This window comes from Alligator mississippiensis, chromosome 5 (assembly GCF_030867095.1).
Source record: "Alligator mississippiensis isolate rAllMis1 chromosome 5, rAllMis1, whole genome shotgun sequence".
NCBI classification, from domain to species: domain Eukaryota; kingdom Metazoa; phylum Chordata; order Crocodylia; family Alligatoridae; genus Alligator; species Alligator mississippiensis.
Window position 1 is genome coordinate 138,920,118 of NC_081828.1, and position 20,260 is coordinate 138,940,377.

The 20,260-nt window shown below is 40.7% G+C and overlaps 1 protein-coding gene across 2 annotated transcripts in view; it reads left to right on the forward strand.

Moving 5' to 3' along the window:
- CPNE4 (copine 4) overlaps positions 1–20,260 on the forward strand; it is a 356,741-nt gene that overhangs the window by 324,218 nt on the left and 12,263 nt on the right. For both annotated transcript variants that reach the window (XM_014602596.3, XM_059728790.1), the window contains 2 exons: positions 9,405–9,456; positions 15,074–15,207. In XM_014602596.3, the coding sequence (XP_014458082.1) occupies positions 9,405–9,456; positions 15,074–15,207 (186 nt within the window). The remainder of the gene's footprint in view (positions 1–9,404; positions 9,457–15,073; positions 15,208–20,260) is intronic.

Genomic DNA, 20,260 nt, shown 5'->3' on the forward strand with positions numbered 1-20,260 from the left:
CTCAATTTCAGTACGTCATGTTTCTGTTGGTAGTTTGTGGTTGACGTAGGAAATAATATGCTGATGGTTTCTACTCACCTTTTTCTACATTTTCTGTATTAAGTGTAGTGCCTGATGTGCTGTTGATCTTTATTGACAGAGTACATCTTCCATTCTGCAGAAATGTCTACATGTCCTTGAGCATTTCATAACCTTATTGAGTATATGAGCTCTTTTAAAAACATGTTTCTATGTACTGTCAGTACTTAGTAATTGAAAGTGCCTCGACACAGCAGAATTCTTAGCACGATGCGAGTACTTGATGCAAGGGATGCCTCACTACGGTGGGAAAAGCCTTGGTGGAGTGATCAGCTCCCTCCAAAACCAGCAGTTGCACTGTTTGGATGCATGCTACCGATTGGCTCATTGTAAATTATTCATACCCGGTTGCTAGCAATTGGCTCACTAGCCGTATAAAAGCTTGGGTAGTTTCCGCCCAAGTTGGAGAACTCTGCGTGTACGTTGGGAACAAGTTCCTCGTGTACCTTGGAGCAAAATTGGAGGCCTGATCAACCACCAACCACTCCCCGTCGATGACCGTCCCGACGTACCCCATACCCTGCACGCTCGGAAACATCGGTGTGCCACCCGGTTTTCTCTTTTGTTTGTAACCTGTATGGAGAGTGCCTACACTGTGTGCATCGACGCAAGTCCCTGTACGTCAGTTTGTAAGTAAAGTTCTTTTCAAATCAACCAGTACGCATTTGTGCCTAATTCCACTCCATCGCGGCCCCATTCCGGCTATACTCGGCACCCACATGTACAATGCCTGCTGTATTTCCAGTTGGTGAGCTCATCTGCTCTGTCTCTTTGCCTGTATTTTTTTCCATAGTTCTACTCCAAATAAACCTTGCAGCAGTCAGCAAGAAGCAGCTGGTTTACCAGTGGTAGAAAGAATCCTAGTAGAGGCAACAAGATGTCATGCACAATATTTCTCAAATCTGGAATAGTATCCAGAATTGCAACAGGAGAATTCTTCCTCTACAGCTCAAAAATTCATCCTTCTGCTCTTTCACCTCAGTGAGCCAGCTTCTATACTTCAGTAAACACAAGAAACACTTAAATTTTGAGTAAAGTAAATCTGTCAGTTCCCCATCTGAAGTTTCAAGCAACTCTGCACAGATGGTGCTCATGATAGTAGTGGTGTCTGCCAAGTAGATCTAGATATTGCTGCTGTAGCTGAGCAAAACAGTTAGATCCCTCAGAGATAGAGGACCAACCGAAGTGAAAACGAACAAAACTTGGAGCACATATAAGTTATTCCAAGGCAGTAATCTGTTCTCTTTGTCCCTTACCCAATTTAGAAGATGCAAAACAGGGGAGGGCAAATAACATAGCTTTAAAGGGAATCACAGGAGATCACAGCATTAATGAGGAAGAGGAGGAGATGGAAGACAACACAGATTTCTTGGAAGATAAGAATCAGGGTAGCGCTTGCAAATGACACACCACAATAAAAAACATCATTCAAGTAAAAAAGCAGTTAAAATTGGGTGACCTTCATAATGAGAAAATTGCCAAAAGTTGACCAAAAAATATTAACATAGACAGAGGTCTGAATAGTTGCATAGAAAGAATAGGGGATATAGAGTGCTTGGTTTAATTTTTGTTTTTTAATATTTTCATTCCTCCTGCTTCCCTAATGAAACAGCATCCCAGCTGTGTATATTTGCAAAGATCTGTTTTAGGAAACCTCATTGAAGTCATAGGGCTAAAGACAATAGCAAGCCAGCATGACTATCCCTGTTGCTGGCTGTTTGTTTCACTGAATTTTTTGAGGCCTATGACATTTCTACTCTTTTTGGAAGCTTAGACACAAAATGTCCCAACCTAAAATAAGATCCAGTGAAAGGTTGGGTTGGGGTTGCGGAGGGACAGCAGACTAAGGAAAAATGGGAGAACTGTCTTTTATCATTTTATTCTTTACCATGGAAACTCTGCAAGATGCTCATAAGTAAATTATAAAGTTTAAAAAAAACCTTTTGCCAAGCAAAAATATCTGCAGTACATATTTAGCCAGATAAGCACTCTGTCCAACTTCCAGCCTATTTGATTAATATGCATATGGGAAAGAATAAGTTTGATGGATGAGTCTTTGAATTAAGATTTTGCAAACTACAGATGCATTCCTGGGTATGAAATTTAATTTTCAGTCTGTCAGTGACTTAATATTACTCATTTTATCAATTGATTAAGTATAACATATCTTGCTTCTCAGCATTTATATTTATATGTATCCAATACCCTGTTGTTCACTTTTTCTTGATCACCTGTATTTAAATAAGTAATAAAGCCGGTGCCTGAACTTCACTTATTTTGGCAGATTGTTTTGTCAAGCAAACAAGTACATCACCACTGGCATTCCTGGAAAGCTATGTAATAAAGTATCAGGTTCCTACGGCAGTATGCTAAGTGTTGTCTGCAGCAGTCAAGTCATATTGCACACAAGTATTTTACATGATTTCATGATATATACAGTGTTGCTAGGAACTGTGCATTGATGCAGCAGTTGCATCTCGCTAGTGTAAACCTGCAATGAGTAAACTATGTTCTGCAAAGCTTAGCTACAGTCTGGCTGAATCTGCAATACTGAATTAGTAACCCAAAGGCTTCAGAATTACAACAGTTATCTACCAAGTATTTATGCTCAGTCCATACAATGCATACTTGCCTTTTTTAAATAAGCTACCATATTTGAAAGACTCACTTTTTATTTTTTGGAACATTCCATTCACGTATATGCTAAGGTCGAAAGAAACCCCTGACTGACAGTTGACTCGAGGGTCAGGAATTTTTTGATGCGGCACCTTTTGTCAGATAATGCAGCTTGTCAAAACTGAAATGATTTCAGGACCGGATCACTTCACCTACATTTCCTGTTCTGGAAAAAAAATTCAAAACCAGCAAATCCCATTTCAACATTTGCAAAATAACAAGTTCCTTTTTGGGTGCAAAATGTTCTTTTTTAAAAATAAAAAAGATTTAAGTTACATTTTAGAAAAGGAAGTAAAAGAAATTTTTAAAAATGCAGATAAAAATGTTTTAAAACTATTAAAGCATTTTGGCATGATCTAAAGTTTTTTCAGACTTTTCATTTTTTTTCTTTTTTTGAGGTTTTGACTCTTTTTGTCCTGAATCAGGACAAGGGTTTTTTTTCCTTTTAGAATCTCAAATATTTTCAAAGAATGCAAGTCCTAATAATGACATATCTGGCAACAATCAGTTTACTGAAATACAGGCAGTTTGTCTGTAGTTAAAGTTAAACTGACCATAATGCAAGTCTGTAGGAAATTGGTCTCCAATTCTTGAGACAGCATGCCTCCTTTGACCCCACTCTAGACAGTAAGCAGTCATTTTGCTGTGTGTAATGACATTTCATCATGTATTTAAAACCAAGGATAACTGGGTGGATTGACAATAGTAAATGCAAGTTTAATTTGCTTCAGCAACAATATTTGAAACTGTTTGTCCATTTGACACACACTCTTTCCATCAGAGACATTACTGTGTTTTTCCATGTTTGTTGGTGAAATCCTAGAGGCAGTTACCTGACAGAGCAGTCTCATTCCTAGTAAGAGAAGCTGCTTGCTCAACAATTGTCTTTTAATAATCCCATTTCCGGTCTTACCTCTGAACAATGAAATGCTTAATAACTTTCCTTGAATTTTGGAAAGAAAAAATTTTAATGCATAGTCAAACAGTAAGTAAGTGCCCTAAGGAGGCAATGTGGTGTTTTGTTCAGCAATCTAAGCAACAACTGGCTAATATCCTTTAAGGTTCTCACAAATTCATCACTCCCAAGGTAAAAGATACTTTTGTCTTTTTCTTTTATGTAGTTATTCACTCATTCTTGTTGAGCAGAAGGCCCTAGTCTTATTCATTTATCAGTCAGGGCTTATTTATGCAATGACAACTGTTTAGTGAAACTCCTTATTGATGGAATTTGAATGCAGGTAAAATGTTTTCTTTCATTTTTGCAGAGCTTTTTGTGTCATATGTGGAGCATTTGAAATATAAGTAAATTAATACTATATTCATCCTCTGTGGGATTTCATGTTGCTTAGGATTTCTTTGCTCTTTGCAAATAGACCTAATACATAAAATGCACCAGTGCCCTTCAGCGTAGATCACAGCATCAAGCCTGCTTTTGAACTGCCAAATGGCATTTTTACTGTTCAAAAGGAGCCATTTTTAAGACTTTCTCAATTTGCAATATGTCTAAAGTATATTCCAGGCATTAGATTACTGTTCCAAATTATTATTAAATAGTAAAGTAGGATTAGCATATTGTTCCATACTGAAAAGATACCATATAGTGCATCAATTTATGGCTTTCAAACATCAGAATCTGCTTTTCTAAGATCTTTCAGGCAGACATCTCATCTCAAGTTACCTTTAAAGATACTATTACTAAATGTACTATTTTGAAAGCAAATGCAGCTAGGGGCTGAACTGAAGCCCACTGAAACCAGTGGAAAGACATTACTGACTTGATCAAGCTTCACCAGAAGACTTTTCAGTACACAGTAACCCTGCCAGATAGGAGTCCAAGTTAATTAAAATTTGTTACTAATATTACCTCCTTGGAATCCCTGCAAATTTAGTCTCTCTCAGGTCTTGGCTGCCATCAGTGATGCGTTTAAAGCCAGTTTCTGCTTGTATTTAGACACCTTCATCTTTTCCAACTCAGTAGAGTTGGACCTATTGAAAATTAAGAGCAGATTTTGGCAGAGAAATGACAGAAGCAATTCCAGTGGTGATTACCCTGTTCCCACTATGAAAACAGCAAGGTGTGCTTCCATGCTGGCCAGAAAGCAGTATGTAGTCACATCATGTGAAAAGCATGACTTTCTCTTCTCAGTAACCAAAGTACAAAACCATAGTGCTGCTGTCTACCTTTAGATGTAAACCTAGTTTGTCCCTATATTGTTTGAAAGTATGTGGGATAAAATATCACCTTTCACGTTATCAGGTTGTCTGCTACCATAAAAAGCTGTACCTTTTCCTCACCAAATATGACTAATATTAAATGACTGCAACAATTCAATGGACTATTACTGCAAAAAAGAGGGTTTGTCCTCTCATTTTTGTGACAGTTTTACAACAAAGATGAAGACTCATTACAAAACTAGATACATTAAATGTTTTTTCAGGGACCTGAGCAGGGTAGTATAGGATCATTACTAGGTGGAATATGAATTGCCTCTCAATTTTGAATCTGTGAAGCTGCCTTAAGTGTCACAGGATTTCCTCTTACCATGTATCATTACTAATTGTTGTTATTAATGTACTAAAATTTAAAAGCCTATTCCTATTCAGGAACTGGGGCCCTGTTGTGCTTCAATAGATCTGCAAGATCTAGGAATAGATAGTTCTGTTTTCAAAAGTTAGGGAAACTCTGCCTTAGTCACAGCCATCTCTAGCCTGCAATAGGTGGTGCTTTTCTTGCAATAAGCCATGACTTAACTGTTAAAACAATCTCACAGTTGTGCCTTATTCCTCATAGCACACTGCTAGAAGACAGTAGAGAGGTGCCAAATGCTTGTGTTCATCATATTTGCAGCCCCTAACTTAAGGCCAGATTCTTCTTCCACTTTTCTCACATTAGGTGTGTCTACATATGCAATGAATGCAAAGCAGGAAACTCTGGAGTTTGAGCATATACTCCAGAGCAATAAACTCCAGAGTTTATTGCCATTTGAATGTGCTCCTGGGAGTGCAGCACATTGAGATGGATTGAAGCAGCCCTGGCAAGGCCAGGGGGTCAGCCTGCCAGCCCAGGGCTGCTCCCCCAGGCTGCAGCGGGGTTGGCTGGGGCATAAGGATGCTTCATTGCAGGCCTAGTCAGCAGGGTAGTATCTAGAAATGTGCTGCTGAGGAGTTTTTTACTCCGCAGCAGGATAGTACTTGTACTTGCAAGTACTTGTACTACAAGCACTATCCTGCTACACAGTAAATTAATCTGCTCCAGTCTAATAGGGGCATGTGTAGCTGCTGAGACATTTACTGCATAGCTAATTAGTCTACTTTGCAGCAAGTGTCTCATGTAGACATGATTACTGAGTAATACCCTCCTCTCTAAGTCCAGTACCATGCACTGAAAGCAAGGATGGTAGAATATGACTGTCAGTCATTTTTCAAGAATAGCATCTGCTGCACTGACAATATTCTTTCTCTGAATTTTGTACACACTTGTTAGACTTGTGGTTTCCTCATGAGCTTAAACCAGTCAAATCTATCTGAAATAAATAGACTGGCCTTGTTGCCACAGCACTGAAGTAGGTGAATGATGTCATTCACAACAATCTATAAACAGTTACAGCAACAAAGACATCAGGTCCACACCTACACCGCGTAACAAAAACCTGTATGTGCAGTTATGGATGAGAATCATTATACTTATCTTGCCATAATTTCAAATACATGAGGAATAAGGGCAGTTAGAACTCAAAAATCCCAGGCACAGTACTTAATGAACTAGCTGGCAGTATATTCATGTATTGTCATCCCATTGCTTTTGATTAAGTTATAGCTACAAAAAGATGGGAGGCATGAAAGAAAGAGGCAAGGGAACAACAGAAAAAATCATCACTCACATAACAGTTCTTGGCAGTTGTAATTACCTTTGGCCTGCAGTTGGTTATCATACTGGCAGATAGCAGCTGGCCTTCTGGTATGCCCTTAGGCACGTAGAGCGGCCACCCAGCTGTGCTCTGGAACACCTCCAAAATGTCAGACAGTCTTGTTATCACATGGCCACTCATCTGGGAAGATGTGTAGTGGCGGACTGCTTTGTCTTCTACAAAGTGAATAAAGCTGCATGAATGGTCATGAAAATGACAGTCAGTACCCTGTCTAAGCATACCAAATTTGTGGTTGGGGCTGGAATGACTTCACATGCTCTCTAATAGATGTTAACTTAAGTCCTCTTTGATGTTGATAGCTACACAGGTTCAAGCTCTGCTTGGTTTAATATAAAAAATAAAGATAAGTGTGACAGTGGTGAAGAAGACCTTTCTGTTGTGTGCATTATGGTACTGTCACCTCTGCAAGCCGGGCCCCGATCCCGCCCTCGTCGCCATGTGCGGCGGTGATTCCGATCCTATTCTGGCCGCCATGGGCAAGCCGGGGGCGAACCAGGGTCGTACCGGACCCGTCTCCAGTGCACGCGGGCTGTGGCCGTCAGCCCAGGCACGCGGGGTGGGAGAAAACTGCGAAGCGGCTTGCGCACGTGAGTTAGAATTAGTCACGGAGGCGTAACGGTTGATTGAAAAGATTGTTTACTTACACCCGAAGATGGTATCGATGTAGGCTGGATAAGTTTCCAGGCACAGCTCCCGCTTGAACCCTCGTTGGAGGACTCTGACAAAACGATTGCTCCCACGGAGTTTGCTAGGCTCCGCGGGTCCGGTTAAGTTGGGTTCGAAAAGTTTCCCCGGAGTTATTCAGGCTCCGCGGGTCCAATAAGTTTTCCCCGGAGTTTGCTAGGCTCCGCGGGGTCTGAAATTACAGGAAAGGGATACGTCTAGGATTGCGCTCGGTGACGGGGAGAGGCGAGAAGTGAAAGCTCCGTAGGTTCGGTTCTATTGCCTCTCTTGCCTGCTTAGGGGAGGCGCGTCAGTTCTGTGAGGGTCCACAGCGCTTGGAGATCTTCATACAGAATCTCTCTCTCTTCCTCCCTCCTCTGGCTTGGGCGGAAACTACCCAAGCCTTTTGTACGGCTAGCAAGCCAATCGCTAGCTTCCACGTGTGCCTAAATTAGGAGTCGGCCAATAACATGGCGCGGACGCTAATACAAATGGTGGGAACTTCTTTACAGCGTGCATCACTACGATGCAAAAGAGATGCACCCTGCAAAGAAGCTGCAATTCGGCGGGAAATCCCCCATTGCACCAGAGCTCTCTCTAGCAGCAGAGAGCTCTACCGTGCAAAGAAAGCGACAAATTTGGCGGGAAATAATTTAGCAGTGCCGAAGCGCACACACAAACAAAAAATCACAACTTTGGGTTGTGACATCACCTTTTACTTATCAACTGACATTTTCCAGGAAGTAATTTCTTTGCTTACATGAACAGGTGTTGTTGGCTTTATAAAATCAGTTTACTTAAGGGTGGGGTTTCTACATAATAACATTGTTTATCACAAGTTGGGTCATACAGATTAAAAAAGCATGAATTAGTTATTCCATCCTTTGATCAGCAGTGAAACACTGAGAAATCCCACAGATGCAGTTTCAAAGCATCCCCTTCTACCACCCTTGCAACACAGAATTTGAACTATCACCTTTAAATCAGTATAATAGACAGGAACATTAGGACTAAGAGACAGGGCAGTTGAAGAGAGTAACAAGACTTAAGTAGCCAGAGGGTAAGGATTACAGGGTTGATGGAAGAAAGGGATTCGGATGGAGTCCAGAAAGAAAGAAAGTCTTCGGTGTCTCAGAAATGGAGAGTGGCTTTGAAGACGGTACCAGTCCTGATAGCTCATCACAGTAGGATTCAGAATGGGGAGTGCCAGAAAACCTAGAGTGACTAGGTGACTGAGATGTGCTATGATGTACGTAGCTGTTCCATGTCACTAAATAAAGAGTTTCTTTTAGTTAGAAAATTGGGCACGTCTTACAGTGTCAGTAATTTCTCTTTAAAAAGCGGCAAGGCAAGGGGAGCCTTGCATTTACTTTGTTATAATATTAATTTGGGGGAGTGGTAGGTTATTTGCAACTCTATTAAAGTTAGAAAATCTTGCATGTTTGGGATTTTTATCTTGGATTTTTCTTCTTGTTCCCCACTTCAAATTTAAGCACCAGTTTTTCTTCTTACCTTTATGAATGCAGTCAGTTACATTTTTTTTTTTGTCCGTGTAGTGGGCCAGATTGTGAACTATTTATTCACATTGAAGGGCAGTGCCGATTGGTTTTGTGTGTGTTACTGCTAGCTAATGGGAACGATGTCTGCAGCATGAACCTTTTTCAACTCTCATCCAGATTGTACTTTTGAACTATAAACATGCTTCTAAAGCTTTTCCTAGATATAAGCTGCTCTTTTGTGGCCAGCACTACTACCACTTTTTGGGCAGCATATTTACTTGAGATTTTGTATGCTGAAGTGTTCTTTTATATTCTCTTGTTGGTCTCTTTGTTTTTGTTGGCAGATGCTTCTTTGATCCAGCAAATATTTATGTGTCTGCAGCTCTGCGGAGAGTTCCAACTCGCTCTGCATTTCACATGATTGGATCCAAGAGTTGTGTGGTTTAAAACCGGAAGAGTGCAATGGGCATTTGTTTGAAAGCCAAAAGGCAACTTGGAGCCAATTTCCTGTTCTAAAGCTTTGTTCTCTTTTTTTTTTTTTTTTTTGGTGTCTATATAGGTGTCTCATGATTTTGCAATCAACTTCAATGAAGACAACCCAGAATGCGCAGGTAATGCCTACATTAAGGAAAATTAACTGCTGTACTTCTGCCATGAGAAGTACAGTGGTACTTTGCTTATGGCTTCTACTGGTAATTGTTTAGGATGCCCACTGAGGGGAATGGACAAAAATTTCTAATTAGTTAGTGATTTTAGATGCTTCCGTTTGCAGCGTTCACCTTGAAGTGCCTTAACAGGGCCTGATTTTTAGAAAGTGCCAAGCATCTACTTTCTGAAAATCAGGCCCTCAAAGTACATCAGGTTGAACACGCAGTAACTGAGCCACCCAAGATTACTAGTCACTTCTTAAAATTGCAGCATTCTATTTGCCCAAAATTTTAACTCTGGCTGAGGGGAATGCTATGTGGCTCAGGAGGATAGGAGGTCTCTTTCCCTCAGCAAGGTAAGCAACACACTACAAGCCCATCTTAATGCAGCGTAGAATTTTCTCTTTGTTTTTCTATCTGAAAGCTGAACTAAAAATTGGCACTGATTGCTAATCAACAGTAGCTAAAGAGGCTAAAAGTGTTGAGTAGATTTGGATAAATGTGTTGTAGTTATAAGTGACACGCAATAATGATTGATGCTTTGACACTAACCTTTTCTGACACAACTCACTGCTTACTTTGCACACGTATTACAGAGAGAGAGAAACTAAAAATGCTCTCCCTTTATATCAGAGCTGGGAGTACAAAGACTTTTCCATGAGAACACTGTTAAAACGCCTTGCTGGATGATTGTCACTGTTTCAGGCTTGTATTACTATGCTAGGTCATTCCTCCTCTCTGATCAATAAAACAGCCCTTTGGAAATACTCTTCTCCCTCTGTCTCCTCCACTGCTAATTTATGCTACTATGGAGTTTTCCATAGTATTCATTCAAAACTAATATGGAGAAAGAGAATAGGCTCAGGACCAGGAGTAAACTGCATGTTCAAGCAGGCAAGGAGATAGAGTTCAGAAAAGAAAAAAGGAAGTGATAAAGGAAAATATAGCAGTAAAGGGCTGCGCTTCTCTGTTCACCATTTTATTTATTTCAGCCATCATGGATCTTTAACCCAGTCTTTCTAATATGGGTCTAGTAGATAATCCAGCTTTATGTGCATTCTGGTAAGTGTGAAAACACAGCATCGTGTGCATACTTGCTTCCTCTGCCTGTGGAACTCAGGTTCTTCAATTTGATTTGGATAACCTGGAGGGTTAGCACAGCATTTTCATCTGCTTACCAAGGAAAGTTAAAGGAGGCATACAGAAATGACATTTGTCACATGATCGGCCTCCTCAAAGCAGTCTACAGCCATGCCATGACACATGCACAGCTGCTGAGCACTTTAAAAGTGCCTAATCACATGACAAATTGGTCCTCATATAATGAGGAATCAGATGAAGTCACTCCAAAATGGAGTGACTTTGGGAACTTCTGTCAATCCCTGTGTGCAGTTGGGGCTGAGCTAATGCAGCCCAGCCCTATCCCTGGTGCTTTCTGCAGGAAGGGAGGGGGAAGAACGGAGCGGGAAAGAGGTGCAGGCTGGGGTTTGCCCAGCCTGAGTTGGAGTGGTGGGGGGGGGGGGAGGGGTGGCTGGATTGGAGCCCCTCCCTCAGCCCTCCCCTTCCTCCTCCAGCTCAGGCTGAGCAAACTCCAGCAGCTCCCTCCCTTCTTCTCCCTCCCTTCCTGCAGACAGCACCAGAGCTGGGACGGGGGGAAGGGCTAGGGGAGAGAGGGTGCAGGCAGGCAGCTCCTCCACTGAATCAGCTCCAAAGTAGAGCTCAATTCCCTCCTCCTCCCCTCCTGGACCCTGCAACAAATGTCTATTGAGTTGGGCAGGGATGGGGGAGGGTGGCTCTAACTTACAGCGCTTTCTGTGAAGTGCCATGACTTACAGCGGGGAGTATAACACTTAACAGGGTGCCTCATGCTTGACAGATACAAGAAAAAGTTCTAAGACTAAGGAGCTTGTATACAAAAGAAACAAAGGTATACAAAAGAAAATGCAGGAAAGAGGTGGTAAGAAGTGAAAAAGGAAGGAAGGAACTGTGACATTCCTTAGTTGTTTTTTGAACACTGCATTAGCTTACTTTTTTGTTGTTCATTTAAATTTGTTGCCTTCTGTATTTAAGACTTAATCATCTCATTAGTTAACACTTCAAGTGCATGGGCTAAGAAGCTGTGGTGCAGCATAAGAGAGACTGTTTGGGGGAGAATTTAAAACCACAGACTCAAAAGTAAATATCAAAAGTGCTTCTCTTATTCAGTTTTGCTTGGTACCATTAAAATAATGTTGAGCTAAGTGAAGACCAGAGAAAGAGCATAAATCATTTAGTTTAATCATTATTTGCAGTTTGCTCATGAATTGCTTGCCATGGTCTGTTGTTTAGTTCCTAAACCAATTATTCTGTGATTTCTCTTTAAGTTTCACAGATACCCTAGTTAAATTAGATAGCACAAAACATAACAAGGCTGATACATTCTCTGTAAAATGGATGTTCCTGTGGGAAAAAAAGAGGTGAAAGAAAGAGTTTAAGGGTCTTAAAGGCACAAGAGGCAAGGGTTTTTGTGATATCTTTTATTGAACCAACTCTAGTTGGGAGAGGTATTGAGCAAGCATTTTGCACACAATAGATGTTATATTTTCAAAAACTATGTAAATTTTATAACAGTATTTTTTGGTGAATTGCTGTTTGGTTCAGGCTAAAATGGATGGCTCCTGTTATGAAAAAGCATATTTTTGATTCACTAGTGTTCTGTTTTTCTTTTGAAGAATGAAATCCTATTTTATATGAAAAGTAAACTTGTCATTGGCCACTATGTAACATTAATATCAGGGTGAACAATAAGGCATCATGCTGCTCTGAACAGCTTCTATGTAAAGGTATCACCTCTTGACTCGGGAAACCACTGGTTAAAATAAGGGCTTAATGTGTATGTGGGGTGGCAGTATTCCCGTTAGTACTTCATTGCCATCAGACCTAAGAAAACAGGAACTGAATTATTTTTTTAATTTGTACATCAGCAGATTTTCTTACTAAGTTTCCATCACTAACTGTATGGTAAAATATCTCAGAAGGCTTCAGGTTGCATGGCTCCTTATTTGGCCTGTAGAACCTCTTTTATTGGTGGCCATTCATGAGCTGAATAAAGCCAGGTTTAACTTGTAGTGTATGTCTACGTTGCAGTCTCTGTTTCATAGTTGGTAGGGTCGGAAGGGATCTGAGCAGATCATCAAGTCTGACCCTCTGCCATGGGCAGGAAAGAGTACTGGGGTCAAACGACCCCGACTAGGTGATTATCTAGCCTCCTTTTGAAGACCCCCAGGGTAGGAACAAGCACCACTTCCCTTGGAAGTTGGTTCCAGATCCTAGCCACCCTGTTTAGACTTCAGGTCATGTAAATGTAGCTTTGAAGTAAATCGCTCCAACAGTTGTAGCACTAAGCTCAGGGTGGTCTACCCAGGGTCCCAGATGGATTTTGGAGTTTATACTGAATCCCATGCTTCCATCACTACCACACTGTTAAGACTAACTCTAATATGTTTGCACAAGTCACAAGTAGGCATGCCTTCAGAGCTTGCAGGCCTGGCACTTAAGAAAAAAATATTTATCTGTAGACTGACTGCTTTTGATAAAGAAATTATTAAGCTGCAATAAAAATGGAAACCCAGGAGGCTGTTTTTATATAGGTACTTTTTAGAGGAGAAACAACCTTTACATATTTTCCATTCAGGCTTTTGATCGTGCTTACATGGTTTTTATTGTTTGAGAAAGTAAAACAGATGTAAGATTGCACAGCCTGTATTCTGAGCAATTACTTTTGTCTGAAGGTACACATAGACAATCACACTTTGCAGTTGAATAGACTAGAGAATTTCATCCACAGTATTCAAAGTGCATTATAAACAGGAAGTTTATTAATTTAACTTTGAAGAAAGTTGCACATTGGTTAACTGGGTAACTTGAAAAGCAAAGTGATGTTCAAGGCTGATGAGCTACCCAAAATGTAATGGGCCTTAGGCTTACAGAGTTAATGGATCATAGTATGTCAGAAAAGTGAATGCGTTTTGAAAGGCACTCACCAGTAGTTTTATGCAGAAATGATGCATTTGTACTCGAAGTTCCTTCATTGGTTCAAATAAATCTTTCAGAATATATCACACTAACTTGGAGAAAAGGATTTATTTTGTACAATATTTTAATAAGTATTACATAGATATGCGAGCCTTAATGCAAGAACAAGTATGTAAGGAGCTCCTCATTGGCTTCACAATTGGGATTTAAGCAAAAGGGTTTCCAAAACGAGAGAAAATCTGCCGTTACATTTTAAGGTATTTAATCACTGGAATTGCCAGTGGACATTGTGTCACATATTGCTGCAAATTTCCAATCTCAACAGCTAATCACAGCTAGCATTAAAGCGTTTTCTCTTCCCTTTGACTGCTGTAGGTGGATGGGAAAATAAGCTCCCTGGTTTCATAACACTAGGTAAAGATCAAGAGGGCCTGTTCTTGATCATTCCAATCTAGCAAGTGAAGGTGATACCCTTATAGTGTAATTATGGAATCCTTTGATTTGGTAGATTTGTGATTTAGGTTTGTGTCCACAAATTCCATTGGTGTCAGTGAGAATTCCACTGTGAATCAAGACCATATTAGGATCTTACTAAAATAATTTCACTGTCTAGCATCCTCCTTCAAAGTTCTCCAACTCTTTACTTTCTAACTAACACTGAGTCTTTAATGCTTTAGGTTTCGAGGTAGGTTGGAAGTTCTAAATATTGCAGCTAATGCAATGACTTCAGAAGATTCTTATTTCCAAGGAAAAAGAGCTGAGATATAACCAGTCCCCGTGCCCTGATCTGTAAAAGTGTCTGCAAAAGGCAATTTTCTCTCGTCTGCCTGAATGCCCTGAGATGAAATAGCCAAAAATGGCTAGTTCTCATCAAGACCTATTGATTGAATTTTATTGTTCTGTAGACAGCCAAATGCTCTCCTATTTCTTTCTCACTTCTAAAACTTTTGCTCAGGTTTCACATTTAGCCTGAGAGTCATTATGCAAATTTACCCCAAAACATTTTCTATAACATCAGGAAGTAAGGCATTTAGTATATGATCTAGTTTCTTGACAAATGTGGGTCTGTTTAAACAAAGGGGGTGTGTGTCAAAAGCTAGCTTGATGATGCAAAATAATTGCCTGCAGAGTAAGAGGAAATATATCAAAGGGATTCTTAACAAAGATCTATGTTCCTTTAGTGTGAACATTCACCGGTGCCCAACTGATGACTTACAGCCTCTAGCGAACATGAGTCTAATGCATTCACAGATTGTGCTTGCTAACTCCTCGCAGTAGAACTAATACCTGCAAAATGCACATTTAAATGCTTTTGCTAAGGAGAAAGTGGAACAATGAATTATATATTGCATAAGAGCGAAAGGCTCATGAGGCAGAAACAACCACTTCTTTGAAACAAAATGGAGCCATTTAGTTCTTGGGTTAGAACTGCATGAAATCCTAAATTCATCTAAAAATAGGATGAGGTGGGCTTAACTTCTATTTACATCAGCAAACGTGATACCAGGGATACGCTGCTTATTCACTTGCCTCTAAAGTCTTTCTATTTTCTCTTTGTTATTCCAAGGGATACAAGGAGTTGTGGAAGCTTATCAGAGCTGCCTTCCAAAGCTACAGCTTTACGGGCCAACAAATATTGCTCCCATCATCCAGAAGGTGGCTAAATCAGCATCAGAGGAGACCAACACAAAGGAGGCTTCGGTAAGAATAGTGACCTGGCAGGGTTGGAGTTCATCTTTATTGAAAGTCAGGAATGTCGGGGACACAAAACTGCATAAACCGGTTTGACCCAAATCAGTTACGTCTGATACTACAGTCAACCAGGTTTGTCTCAAACCAGTTTCAGCCATTTTCAAACTGGTTTATGTGCACTGAACATCTGTTCGGTTACAGGTTTAAACCAGTTTCTGATAACTTAAACCTGTTTATGTGTAATGTCTGTCCCTAGCCAAAATGGCATGCTTAAATATAAGAAATTAATAGGTACATACTCGTGCTCATACTCTTGGTAGGTAAAGCATAAGTTTGCTTTACCTAGACTAAGAATAATCCAATAATCTTTTCCTTTATCTCAGGTAATTAAGACTTGTCAATATAAAAGATGTCCTGTTCAGGAACATTGTCTTATTTCTTCCTACCCCAACTTTTACTTTCAGCTTTCTCAACATTTTAGACAGAAATGATCCTACCTTGGACAGGGGGTTGGTCTAAATGATTTCCTGAGATCCTTGTCAGCCCTGTTTGTCTCTCATTCTATCATTTGTATTTCAACCTCACCATACAATGTCTAAATCCATGTCTGTGGTCACTGAGTCACACTGAGTAATGAAACTGTGATGAGAGAGACTTGGAGACCATTATTTAAAGATTATTTCTGTAATCTGTGGCATTTAAGATCACCATTTGAAAGATATTCATCCACAAAAAGGGAATGTTTAATTGGCAAAAAAGTAGAATGAGTTCTCTAGAAAATGGCCAGAAAGTTTATGCAAAACAGTAGTCGTGTGGCGTTTTCTAGTAAGTGACCATCACCCCTTCCTGTGGCACTTTCATGATCCATGTGCACAGGTTCACCCAAACCAAACCTTCGTTGTTAGACACATCTGATAGGATCACCCTACCATCATGAGTTTGTCAGGATTTCAGACTATGTAAAGCCAGGGTTGTCATATGCATTTCCTTCTTTGCAAAGCATCTTAGACCCCTGCAATAACATCACTACTATTATTATCTATAATATATAATACATACATAATAATGTATGTTATGTATAATAATAAATCTTTTAACAATAATAATACTTGGCATTAACATAGCACAGATTACTTTATTATGAAAGCTTTGAAATACCCTTTACTTGACCAAAGAAAAGCAGCGACCTTGAGGCAAAATTCAGTACTAGGAGCCGGAAGATGTGAGTTCTGTTTCTGACTCTGCTGCAAACTCCTTAGGTAGGGCTGGCAAAAGCACTTGTCCTTCACTGACTTCAGTGGGAGGCAACACCAGCAACTATAGGAAATCCAATCTCTTGTTTGTCTCTGGGCAAGTCATTAAGCTGCTTAAGGCCACTATTTCCATTGTAAAATGGAGATGCCAGTAAACAAAAGAGATTTGTCTGATGGGTGTTATGAAACTGATGCCCTTTTCCTGAGAAACTTGGATAAGAGGTGCTGTAGAAGGACAAAGTGCTGTTGCCATTGTTTCATAGAAGAAGTATCAGTGGTACGGGAAAGCCAAATGGTTTGTGCAGGGCCTTCAGCAACTTAGTCATGGCTGCTGTGCTGACAGTGATCCTTGTAAGCCTATTCTAAATTTTCAGCAAAGCTATCCATAGAGAAGATGCAGAGTTCAATTTGTTTACTTATTACTAAAATATAAATCCCTTTTAAGCTCCTCCCTCCCCATTCCTACTGGCCTTGTTTATCTTCTGTAATTAGATACAGATTGCAGCATTATCTTCAGATTCCCTGAAAGATGTTTCTGAAGAGTCATATGTTTCTCTTTTCACATTCTGTTTCACCATGCTACATCACAATTTCTGTGAAGCCACTTGATATTCTGTGGATTACTAACAGTACGAATGTCACTTACATCAATATCCTAATGATGGACACTTTACAAATGACTACATTACAAAGATCTTGTTTAAAGCTTATTGATTTTTAAGCTGGACAGGAAAAAGAAATGTTTGATTTTTCCACTGCCTTTCACCTCATGCAGTCATTTATGTCTGTGAAAAATGCTTCAAATCAGGATGTAGTAGTGTTGCAGTGTTTTTGCCATACCCAGGGTAACCCAAAGAATACCAGAAATCAGTATGGTAGCTCTGTAGATTCACTTTTCAGAGGCATAGATGACAGCATAAGATACAAAAATTTACAGATTCTGCTTTAACTGCATTGATCTTAGAATAAGGATCAGCAACCTCTTACTAATGCAAGATGCAGCTTGTGACCTAGCCAGTGCCACAGCCACCATTCCCCTCCAACTGCTCCAGTGAAAGCAAACAGAGGCTGGAGCAGCTAGCTGGAACAACCAAAGGTGATCTGTAAGCCCTTAGCAAAACACGGACCAGATCAAATGGCTGGGGATTGCCAGGCCCGCGGTAAAATGCAGGCTTAAGATCAGACTTTTGTGGGCCAGATTCAGTCTCTTTACAGGTCGAATCTGGCCTATGGGCCACAAGTTGTTAACCATTGTCTTAGATGGTGAACATGAACGGTTAAGAAAAATTCCTCTGCAGACAACCCATTTAGATAGACCAAACTGTATAGAGTAAACAGGAACTTCTTTTGTTCCAGTTCTGTGCTGTTCCAGGATCATATCTAATCTTAGGTGCATCTATACATGCAATTAGGGTGAAGAAATAAACTCCAGCACAGTTTGTGCTGGAGTTTCTCTCTCCCAGGTGCAGTGCTTACGTGTGTGCCCAGGACTGGGGCAGAGAGCTCCAGGCTGGCAGGTAGCTCGGAGGAAGGAGGTCAACCCCGGACTTCAGGTGGCAGCATTGGATGGCAGAGAGGCTGGCTGGGAATGAGGGTGCTATAATACAGGGTTAGCCAGCAAGCAGCCTTCTGCACTGTAGCACCCTCATGTCCCAGCCAGCCCTGGTCACTGTCTACATGTCCATTGTGGCAGTATAAATTATTCTGTTATAGGATAGTACTTGTCCTGGACAGTAGGGCTGTGCGAAATGGCTGTGTTTCGATTCAGTTTCAGATTCAGCTGTTTCAGAGGGACAGTGATTCATTTCGGTGTTTCAAATTATTGTTCCATTTCGATTCGGTCAAATCTGTTTTGGACTTTCGACGCTGTTTCTGTGATTTGGCCATAGGCTATAATGGGGAATTGCTAAAATGCCTATAACTTTGTCATTTCTTGCCTGATTCAGAGGACAGTTGCAGGAATGGTAGCCCCTTCTGAAGGCATGAAGGCTGCCAAGTTTCAAGGAGATAGGTGCAGGGGGTTGTATGAAACTGCACCTTAAACTATTCAAAGGAAAACTCGTATCACTTGCCAGCAGTGGCAGCATGCTGTCATCCCGCACGCAGATCTGGGGGCCTGAGCCCCCCAGGATGGCTGCAGGGCTGTGCCAGACTCCTCCTGGGGGACGCGGGCCCCCGGATCTGCGTGCAGGATGACAGCAGGCTGCCGTCCCTCCCCCAGACCACTGGGAGTGAAAGGGACCTCAGGGACAGCTCGCAGACACTGGACAGCTACAGATGTAAATATTAGAGCAGTCCTTCCCCACTTCTTCCCACACCCTCTTAGTTTCTGTTTCCCTGCAAGTCCGGCTCCAAAACTCCAAAATTTTCCAAAACATTTCAGATGGTTTGGTTTTGTTTCAGAGATATTTCAGAGCCTTCCGTTTCATTTTGGATTTGGTGTTTCAGGCACCGAAACGGGCCAAAACACCTCCAAAATGAAACGGCTGCTGAAGTTTTGCACAGCCCTACTGGACAGTACTGTTCTACAGCAGAGTTAATTAATTTACTGTGCCCTAATATGGGTGCACATGTAGATTTTTGAACCCGAAAGCTTGCTTAATAACTATTCTCCAACCATTTAGGTTGGTCTAATAAAAGATATCAAATTCACGCAAGAAATCATGTAGATAGTAACACTTTATTAATTAGTCAACTCCGCAGTAAAGCACATCTGTAGATGCACCCCCTCAGTCTGAAAACTATGGTTATAGAGCTTTTAGTTTGCTCTTGCTGCCATAGTTAGGTTACTTTAGAACTAATAATAAGTCTGTGAGCCTCAGATGCATGACAGTTTCTCTTAAGCTGAACGATTTAAATGCATATGGTAGAAATGTAATGTACTTATTCTTCCTCTTGCATACTATCCAAAATGACTCAAAGTGAGGGAGAAAATCTATTACCTGATATACAGTTGGCTCTGACAATTTGCAGGTCTAGCAAAGCTGTTGGAGACAGAAGTCAAAGAAATCCTTGCATGCCTCAGAGGAGAAAACTGCATTATGTATCATGCTAGGACAGGTCTATACAATGGTACATGCTCTTCATCTCAGTTGGGTCTTTCCCTAAGCTTTCTTCTTCTATCTGGTATGTGTCTGCAGGAAGTTTTACTCTTAGCACATTTTTATATAGAGTAGTTAAATGCAGAAGAGGAAGAGTGGTGAATTATAACATGATGTAACCTTTAGAGATTAGACCACTTGTTTCCAAACTAGAGGCTGTGGCAGTTATGAGTCACGTCGTGACTCCCAGAGATCTTCTAAATCCCACAAGGCCGCACTTACCTCATATGTCCTTCACTGGGGTTGAGCATTACCGCACCTCACCTCTTGCCTTAGGAACTGTTTTTGTGCCCACACTTGCCCTTCAGTAAGTAAGACCCAGTATGGGTCAATTTAACTCTTCTAAACTAGGGTAAATGCCTTAGTTGAGCCCTCACTGAGAGGTGAGAGTTCCTGCAGGAGAGCACAAGGAGAAGTCCTAGAGTAGCTGAGGCACGGTAAGTCTCTGCTCCTTGATAACTGCAAGCATGTTAATAGTAGTAGCTCTGTATATACATCTACTATACTTGGGCAATTTGCACAAAATTGTCTGCCTGTAAATGCAGTTGTGACTGAAATAATTTAGGGAAGTGCTGAACTAGCTCTGCTGCTGAATTAATGTGTGATCTTGGACAAGTTCCTCCACCTCTCTGAGCCTCAGTTTTCTTACCTTTTAAATAGGAATGTTAATGTTTAGCCATTTGTGTAAGAAGTTTTGACATCTCTGTT